The 10241-nt window shown below is 39.1% G+C and overlaps 1 protein-coding gene across 3 annotated transcripts in view; it reads right to left on the minus strand.

Annotated features, from left to right (window-relative positions):
* CREB3L2 (cAMP responsive element binding protein 3 like 2) overlaps positions 1–10241 on the minus strand; it is a 201843-nt gene that overhangs the window by 112242 nt on the left and 79360 nt on the right. Inside the window, exon 1 of one of the 3 annotated variants that reach the window (XM_019653272.1) lies at positions 861–1387. The exons of 1 other annotated variant lie outside the window; for it this stretch is intronic. In XM_019653272.1, the coding sequence (XP_019508817.1) occupies positions 861–962 (102 nt within the window). In that variant the 5' untranslated portion in view covers positions 963–1387. Of the gene's footprint in view, positions 1–860; positions 1388–10241 lie in introns of those variants that run through there. One more of the 3 variants, XM_019653273.1, reaches the window with a different exon arrangement.

Raw genomic sequence — 10241 nt, forward strand, 5'->3', positions numbered from 1 at the left:
CACACACACACACACACACACAAACTTCTGCATTTATAAAAAAAAGAAACAAAGAGATCTCACATAAAAGTCATTTATCAGTGCTGGCTGCTGGAAACAAAATTTCATTTCACAAATTTAATATCAAAACATTGAAATTTGAAATTTTTTCAAAGAAATGTGTTTGCTCTGGGACAGATGAATCCTCAAAGGGGTCTCTCAGGCATAAGACTGAACAAGGAACTGGTGAGCTGTCCCTTTCTCTAAAGCCTTTTTGAAATATGCAACTGCCTCAGATTTTCCATAGTCCTCTGCTGCTCTTTCCCTGAAGAGGGAGGGAGCCGATTTCTTGGCTGTCCAGTTAAAGGAGCCAAATAAAGCATTCTTCCTCCTAAGGCAAAGGGGCCTTCCCAAAACACACACACGTACTTCTTGAAATAAACAAGTCAGGAAGGAAGAGAGAATATGACAGCAAAGGGAATAAAATGCTGCTTTATTTTGTTTAAAACCTTCCCACAAAACTCAGTGGCAAACTAAACAGAGGCATGTTATTCTCAAAACACCTTCTCCTTCTCCCGCTTTACAGGACTGATAGCAATAGCAAATGATATTACAGATGTGAACATGCCTCGGGAGAAGAAAAAAAAGTATAAATTGCTAAAGGAACACTGATTACTATTATTAAAAAGTGTACAAGGGCCAGCTGCCCACCTTTATCTATTCAGATATAAAAACCACGCCTCTCCCCCAGAGCACTTCATTCTGGGCTTGCCTCTTCCCCAAAACTTCCATCCCAGGTCCCCGTCGTTCCCAGCCGTTCCTCTGATGACAACACCTCCCCCTTTCAAGCCGCTCCTTCCCGGCCCCCGCCAAGTCCTCACCGTGTGATACATGAGAGCCTCGGTTTCCCCGGGCTCTGACAGCTCGCTCAGCTTGCGGTCCCACTGCAGGACGCTCTGCTCCCCGCTCTCCAGCACCTCCATGGTGGTCCGAGGCGCGCTGGGCCGAGGATGCTGAGGGCAGGAGGGGAGCAGGCAGAGCCGCCTCGGAGGACAAGATCCGGCTCCGCGCGTGTGCGAGTGTGTGTGTGTGCGCGCGTGTAGTTTATGCACTTAGGAGGGGACACGTTTGCTCCCCTGGCCGAGAGAGAACTGCAGAGGGCTCCGGTCCGGTGTCCTCGGAGATGTGAAAATCCCGGGGGGAGACAGGCTGTCCAGGGATCAAGCGGAAGGCTGATGAGATTAAAGCAAGGTGTGCATCCAAAGTGCATCCAAAGGCAAGCGATCAGCTCTCATCCCAAGAAAATTCCTCCTAAGCCCACTCTCCACTGCTGCTCCAGACACAAACTTTCAGACTCCCAAAGCTCCTCTGCTCGACTCCAGGACTGAGCTATGACTCCACCTCCCTCCAGGGCAGGGACCAATCATATACACGCCTTGTCTGTCCTACCCAATCAGAAGTCGTTCTCTCTAACCTGTCCCGCCCCCAAAGACAGGGGCAGCAGGAAGTCTGGGCCCAGGCTTTGGAATGTGGGCGGGAGGTGCCTTAGACTTCACAGGGCATCTCCTCCTGCCTGAGCTCAGGCAGCAGTTGCTGTCTGCGGCAAAGGACCAATGGAGTGCTTGGGCCCGGGAGTGATGGACTGGGATTCTGACCAATGAAAAAGGGGCGCCTCAGAGGACCATCCAATAAAATAGCGACAAGAATACATTTTTATAAAAAAGAGGCAAGCACAGTCTCTTAACGGAGACTCCGCAGAAATTAACGCTCGCATCTAGAGGAAAAGGGACTTGCAGTGCGGGCCGATTTATATACTGTACTGAATATTTTCAAGTAAATTGGCTCATTTGAGTCGGGATTTTTTTTAAATGAATTACATATTATACACAACTACAAATATTGTGCATGAATTCATATTAGCGCAGTTCTAGCAAATTGTCATTGCTTGTTCTTCACATTTTTTGCCCCTGTTATTATTCTCTTCTGCTGACATGTTTTTTATTTGCTTCACTTATATTTTTTCTTTCATTCACTCAACAGACACTATTGATAAGAGACAATGGCTTGCGTTTCCAGGCCCTACAGCAGTGAGCTAAAGACCTTGAATTCCTTAGAACTTTTATCTCCACGGAGAAGTGTCAGGCAATAAACAGATAAAGAAATAAACGTCGGAAAGTGGTAACTGTTATGCTACATAAAAGCAATGTAAGAGGATGGGGCAAATCAATGCTATTTTAGATAGCATCTAAAGGGGGTATCACTGGGGTTGCCAATGGCTCAGTTGGTTAAGAGCTCACTCAAGAGTGCCAGCTTTGAGCAACAGGGTTGCCAGTTCAATTCCCAGCCGGAGCTGAGCTGCCAACAGGTTGCAGGATGGCTCAGCTAAAAAATAAAGGGGATAGCACCTCCCCTTTCTGAGAAGGTGACGGTTGAGCACAAACCTGAATGAAATGAGGTTTGGCCGGGAGCTGTGTTTTGAGGACTGGCAGGGAGGCCAGTGTGGCTGCAGCGTGATGTGCCAGGAAGTGAGTGATGGGAGAGGCAGCCTGACAGACAGGCAGGGAGGGGCCAGACCACCAGTCCTGCCTAGATTAGCAAAGAGCCCATTCTAAAGTATTACCCCCAACGTGGTGATTTTTCTTCCTCCTTTTAGACTCCTCCTTTTATCAAAACAAAGCCCTTGAATATACAGTTAGCTCATTGTAAATATAAAGCAGTCTTTGCCAGTTGTCTCTAGAACTTCCTTACAATGGCACATTCAGGTAGTAGGTATCACTTTGTCCCCTTGGGCAAGTATTTTTTGGTGGATTGAGTCAGTCAAATGTCTTACAGCTCTGTTATTCTTAAGCAATAGTTTATCATGGAAACTATTCCATTTGTCTGGTCCTATCTCCTAGGTCTTTGGAGAACAGTTTAATACATATGTGGAAATTCTAATGTATGGTCATGTACCTTCCTTGTATAATAGTTTTCTCATTTTCTCGCTTGGTCTTTGGCTTTTATTTTCCAATCTGCTACCTCCTTCACCACATCCTTTCCATAGGTCACCTTTTCCATTTTTAAAGACCTTACCTATTTTTTGTAGCATGACACTCAACACAAGCAAGGTAAGAAACATCTACACCCTCCTTAATATTGGAATGCAAACATTTATCTGGCAAACATTTCTGCTTTGGACATTCAGACCCCCACACACACCCCCGCTCTGGTTGTGCCTCAGGTGGTAGGCATCTTCTAAGATGGCTCCAATGATCCATAGCCTGTGTAACACTCCCCGCGAATGTGAGCTGGACCTAGAAGGTTCCTTCTGACAAACAGAATGTGGCAAAAGTGACAGGCTGTCAAAAAAGATTCTGCCTTCTCGCTTGCTCATTCTGTCTTCTTCTCTTGCTTGCTAGCTCTGAGGGAAGCAGGCTGCCATGCTGCGCGCTACCCACTGGAGAGGCCCTCCTAGCAAGGAACTAAGGAAGGTGACCAGCCAGCAAGGAACTGAGGCCCTGAGCCTAACAACCCAGGAGCAACTGATTCCTGCTAATAACCACATGCGTGAATATATAAGCAGATCCTCCTCAGTCAAGCCTTGAGATCACGGCAGTCTTGAGAGAGACCCCGAACCAGAGGACTCAGCTAAGCCTCACCCGGATTCCGGACCCACAGAAATGAAAGGTAATAAACGTATGTTGTGTTAAACCACTATGTTTTTCCTTCATAAAATATTAGTTGACATAATTAATTAATTAATATAATAACCGGTGCCCTAAATGTCTAATTAAATGTGTCTGTACTCACACTCCCCAATGGCGAGGTTTTTTTCAGCCCCCTTTAGGGGATGGAAGGGGTCTATTAGACAGATGACCTAACTAGGGATGACCACACCATTCCTGATTGACTGGTTTAAGATGCAGTTTCTGGGTAGAGCTGAAGCTGTAATTAAGTCTCAGGTGAACTTGGTGCTGTGGGGCCAAGTATAGGCAACTCCATTTGGGGCTTGTTGTCTTGTGTTTAACACGATCCAGCACTGTTTATGCCCCAAGTGATAAGCATTTACTCCATTTCCAGATTTTACTTCTAGAAACGTCCATTACATGACATGGAACAATATGTTTTTCTCCTTTGAATTTCTCTATAGGTGACCTTCTCCCAGTAATGGGTGATTAGGCTCAGGTCGTTGAATTTGACAGCCTAAGAGCACAAGGTGCCCAGGGAGTGGGGATGGGGTGGGACAGGAGTGGAACAAAGAAAGGAATAGGGAGCTGAAATGATGTGAAGGGCTGCAGAAGGAATAGAGGCCTGAAGGCTATACTTGGCATGCCGCAATTTGCCTCAGACCAGCATAGGGCACTCGCCATAGGGTTCTGTTCCCCTTGTGTCACGAGAGAGGGCGGTGGAGGCCTGAGATTACTTAAAGGAGGATGGAAGACACAACTTGAAACTAAATATCTGAACTACAAAGAACAGGAACTTAAGTTTCAGCCAGAATTTTGTTCATTTCTACAACATTGCCACCATGTGGCTGTAGAAGAGCATTGCAGCTAGCACACCCAAAGTGGTGACTGGAAAGGCTGAGCAGTCGTTAAAATAGAACCAATTCTCGTGTGCTATCTTAATTTCCACCTCTCAGTTCAAGACAAAGAAAATTTCCATCAATCCAAAGAGTGCCCTTGTGCTATTCTTTAGTCAATAAACCCCCAATTATCGCTTTTCCAACTTCCATTAGATTTGCCTGTTCTTGAGCAATGATATAAATGGAGTCCTACAGTACACACACTTTGTCTCTGGCTCACAGTGTCTGAAATTCATCCATGTGGCTGCATGTACAGTCAGTTCTCATTACTCACAGTAGTTGTATTCTATAAAGTCTCTACAAACACTGAATTAGTGAATAATGAACCACTACTCCCTATAGTCTCAACAATTGCATCAACCGATCAATACATAGAAACAAACATATCAAAATATATAAAACACGTATCAACTGACCAATACACATGAAACAATCAAAATCAAAACAAACACTTTTTCTGTGTTATTTAATAAACATTGTGGATGCATTAACACTGAACTCACCACCAACAGCCCTATGGCTCACACCTGAAAGCAGCTTATCCAATCCACATATTATATTTTCTCTGTAAGACACATCCCAGCTTCCTTGTGCTTAAGGACACTAGACAGCAGCCCTTCAGCACTACACTTGGGGGCCATTTTAAATAGCGACATTAGCAACAAAAAGCACAAAAATGTGAAAAGCATAGCTCAATATAGCACAAAAATACATGTTTATAGCATGAGAGCTGAAAACAAGAAGACGGGGCATGGCCCCTTTGAACCTACTGGACACACGCATACCAGGTGACGCAAATTTCTCACCATTCTGTGTAATGCCTGTGAATGACCATGAAAATGCCATATTGATTTTGGCCTTACAAATCCATTTCCGTCAATGGGAAAAAAATCTCAAATATAGACTCCATGAATAATGAGGCTCGACTGTATCTGTACTTTGTTCTGTTTTACTGCAGAACAATATTCTATTGTATATCGTATATCACTGTTTGCTTATCCATTTACCCATAGATGGCATTTGGAGTTGTTCCCTATTTAGACCTACTATGAATTAAGCTTCCATAAACATTCTCGCACATACTATTTTGTGGAAATATGCGCGCGCACGCATATATACCACGTGTGAAATTACCGTGCAAGTTCCGCTTTATTAGAAACTTTCAGTTTTCCCAAGTGGTTTACCATTTTATACCCTCATCAGCAAGTGAGAGTGTCACTGGCTCCACATCTTCACCAACACCTGCTCTTGAAAGCCTTTTTAATTGTATTAATCCTGGTGGGTGTGCCCTGGTGGTTTTCATTTGTGTATGTCCCCAATGATTAATGATGTTGTACACCTTTTCATACGTTTATTAACCATCTGAATATATTTCTTTAGGAAGTGCCTCAAGTCTTTTGTCCATTTTTCATTGGGATGTTTATGTTTCTCATTACTGATAACATAGGAATTCTACATGTAAGTCTTGTCAAATAAATACATGTACTGTAACATGTCATGGGACTATTTTCTCCCAGTATGTGGCTTGCTTTTACACCTGCTTAATGGTGACGTGTGATGAGTGAAAGTTTTCAATTTCGATTAAGGCCAATTTGTCCATTTTTTAGTTAAGGTTAGTGCTTTTTGTACCCTCAGAAACCTTTGCTTACTCCTAGATAATAAAGTCTCCTATTTCTTCCAGAAGCTTTATAATTCTAACTTTCATATTTAGGTCTATCACCCATCTTAAAATTAATTTTCTTTGCATGATGTGAGGTAGAGATCAAGGTTGATTTTTTTTTTCATACAGACATCCGACTACACTAGAACTGAAAGATCCTCCTTCTTGAGTAGAGGCTAGCATCATTAATTTGAAATCTTTCTTTTTTTAAATATATATATTAAAGTTATACATTTCCCTCTGAGCATTGCTTTAACTGCAGTGTATATATTTTGAAATGTCCTGTATTCATTGTTTAGTTCAAATATCTTCCAACATCCATTGTAAACTTTCCTTCTAATATCCAAACTAAACTTTTGCCATAGGTTACTTAAAAGTGCGGGATGCAGCAAAAACAGTGCTTCAGGGGAAATTTATAGCATTGAATACCTATGTTACAAAAGAAGATCTCAAATCGGTCATCTAAGCTTCCAATTCAGTAAACTAGAGAGAAGAAAGGGCAAATTGCACACAAAGTAAGCAAAATAAAATAATAAAAATTAGAACAGAAATCAATGAGATGTTAAATAGGTAAACAATAAAGAAAACAAATGAAACAAAACACTGGTTCTTTGAAAAAGGTCGATAAAAGATATAGCCAGATTAACTCAGAAAAAAAGAGAAGAATGTATTACAGAATTGTACACCTAAAACCTATGTAACTTTACTAACTATTGTCACCCCAATAAACTTTAATGTAAAAATAAAAGAAAGAGAAGGTACAAATTACCAATATCTGAAATGAAAGAGGGGCTAGCACTATTGATGCCATGGGCATTAAAAGGATAATAAAGGAATATCATAAATAACCTATGCCCACAAATTATGCCATAGATGAAATGAACCAATTCCATGAAAGATAGCATCTACCAAAATTTACATAAGGAAAAATGGATCATCTGAATAGGTTTGTATCTATTAAAGAAATTGAATCAATAATTAACAACCTTTCAAGACAGATAGCACTAGGCCCAGATGATTTCAGTGATGAATTCTACCAAACATTTAAGGAAGAAATTGTACCAATTCCTTACAACCTCTTATCGGAAATAGAAGCAGAGTGAATACTTCTTCACATATTCTATGAGGTCAGCATTACCCTAATACCAAAACCAAAGAAATTACAAGAAATGAAAACTACAGACCAATATTTCTCATTAACATATATACAAAAATCCTCAATAAAATATTAGCAAATTGAATCTAAAAATGTATAAAAAAAATTATACACCACAACCAAATGGGATTTATTGCAGGTAAGCAAGGCCTGTTCAACATTCAAAAATCAATTAATCGTAATCCATTACATAAACAGGCTAAAGAAGAAAAAGCATATCAATAGATGCAGAAAAAGCATTTGACAAAATATTAATACAACACCCAGTCATGGTATAAATAAATAAATAAATAAATAAATAAATAAATAAATAAATAAATAAATAAATAAATCCCTCAACAAACTTTAAATAGAGGAAATTCCTAACTTGATAAAAAAAATCTACAAAAACCTACAGCTAGTCAATGGAATTGTAATAGATACGTAATAGATATGTATGATATCTGGGGGCGGGGGGAGAAGTGGGGCGGCAGAGTGAGGAAGAGGGTTGTCACTTTGAGGGGTAAAAAGTATAACTAATAATGTTGTAAATATTTTGTAGGGTGTCGGATGGTCACATGTCTTGGTAGGGAGACTACTTCATGGATGGGGTAGAGGCTTGGTCACTGCACTCTACACCTGAAGCTGATGTTGTATAATATTGTATGTCAACTATAATTGAATATATATATATAGTCATGGGACATGGAGTATAGTGTGGGAGTGGAGTCAATGGAACTGTAATAGATATGTATGATATGTGGGGGGAGTGGGGCAGCGAATTGGGGGAGGGGGGTTGTCACTTTGAGTGCAAAAAGTATAACTATTGCACTGTGTTGTACACCTGAAACTAATTTTTTAAAATAAAACAATAAAAAAATTTTAAAAACCTACTGCTAACAAATACTTAATAGTGAGAAAACAGATACTTTCCTGCTTACATCAGGAACAAGGCAAAGATGTGCTCCCACCATTCCTATTCAACATCTTACTGGAAATCCTAGATAATGTAATAAAACAAGAAAAGAAAATACAAGATACACAAACTGTGAAGGAAGAAATAAAACTTTCTTTGTTCACAAATTACATGACCGTCTAGGTAGAAAACCCCAAAGAATCAACAAAAAGTTTAGAATTAATGAGTAATTACATCAAGATTGCAAGATAGAATGTGGATACACAGAAGTGAATTGCTTTCTTATATACCAGCAACAAACAACTGAAATTTGTATTTAAAAACACAATAACATTTACATTAGCATGCAAAAAATGAAATACGTATTACTTATTTCATTAACATTACATTAACATACATTAACATTAACACAATAACATTTAACATTATTATTAACATTATAAATAACATTAACACAATAACAATAACATAACATTACATTAACATACATAAAATACATTAACATTTTGTATTAGCATACAAAAACACAAGTAAATACGTATTACTTATTTCATTAACATTACATTAACATAACATTAACAAAAACACAATAACATTTACATTAGCATGCAAAAAATGAAATACCATACTTAAGTACATATATAACTAACAAAATATAGACAAGATAGCTATATGAGGAAAACTATAAAACTCTGATGAACGAAATCCAAGAAGAGCCAAATAAATGGAGAGATAGTCCATGTGCAAGAAGCGTTAATTCTTCCCAACTTGATCTATAGAGTCAACACAATCCCATTCAAAATCTCAGCAAGTTCTTTTGTGGATAACTAAAAACTGATTCTAAATTTTATATAGAAAGACAAAAGAGCCAGAATCACCAACACTGTATTGAAGGACAAGAACAAAGTCAGAGGACTAACACTACCTGACGTTAAGACTTACTTACTATAAACCTTCCATAATGATGACAGTGTGGTATTGGCAAAAGAATACACAAATAGATCAATGGAGAATACAAAGCCCACAAATAGCCCCACAAAAATATAATCAACTGATCTTTGACAAAGGAGCAAAGTCAATTCAATAGAGAAAGAATAGTTTTTTCAATAAATGATGCTGGAACAGCTAGACAGCTATAGGCCAAAAAGAAAAGAAAAAAATATCTAAACACCGACCCAACACCTTTAACACATATTAACTCAAAATGAATCATAGGCCTAAATGTAAAATTGTAAAACTATAAAATTTCTAAATCATAACATAGGAGAAGATCTAGGTGACCTTGGGTTTGGCAATTAGTCTTTTTATACAACACCAAAAGCATGATCCATGAAAGAAAACATTGATAAGTGAAACTTCATTAAAATTTAAAACTTTTGCTAGAAGAAAGACACTATAAAGAGAAAGAAAGGACAAGACACAGACTGGGAGAAAATATTTGCAAAACACGTATCTAATAAAGAACTAATACCCAAAATATACAAAGAATGCTTAGACTCAACTATAAGAAAACAACCCAATTTTAAAATGGGCAAAATATTGAACAGACACCTCACCAAACACGGTATACAGATGGGCAAGGAAGCATACAAGAAAATGTTCAACATCATATGTCATTATGGAATTTCAAGTTAAAACAATGAATCCCCATTATACATGTTAGAATGGCTAAAATGCATAACACTAACAACACCAAAGCTAGCAAGAATGTGGAGCAACAGGAACTCTTGTTCATTGCGGATGGGAACACCAAACGATACAGCCATTTTGGAAGACAGCTTGGCAGGTTCTTATAAAATTAAATATACTCTAACCATAAACTCCAGCAATCATGCCCCTGGAATTTAACCAAATGAGTTGGAAACTTACAGCCATCTAAAAGCCTGTACATGACCCCTATGTTCATTGCGGCGTTATTCACAATAGCTAAGACTTGGAAACAACCAAAATGCCTATCGGTAGATGACTGGATTAAGAAACTTTGGTA

Source organism: Hipposideros armiger, unplaced genomic scaffold, assembly GCF_001890085.2.
Source record: "Hipposideros armiger isolate ML-2016 unplaced genomic scaffold, ASM189008v1 scaffold_201, whole genome shotgun sequence".
Taxonomy (NCBI): Eukaryota; Metazoa; Chordata; class Mammalia; order Chiroptera; family Hipposideridae; genus Hipposideros; species Hipposideros armiger.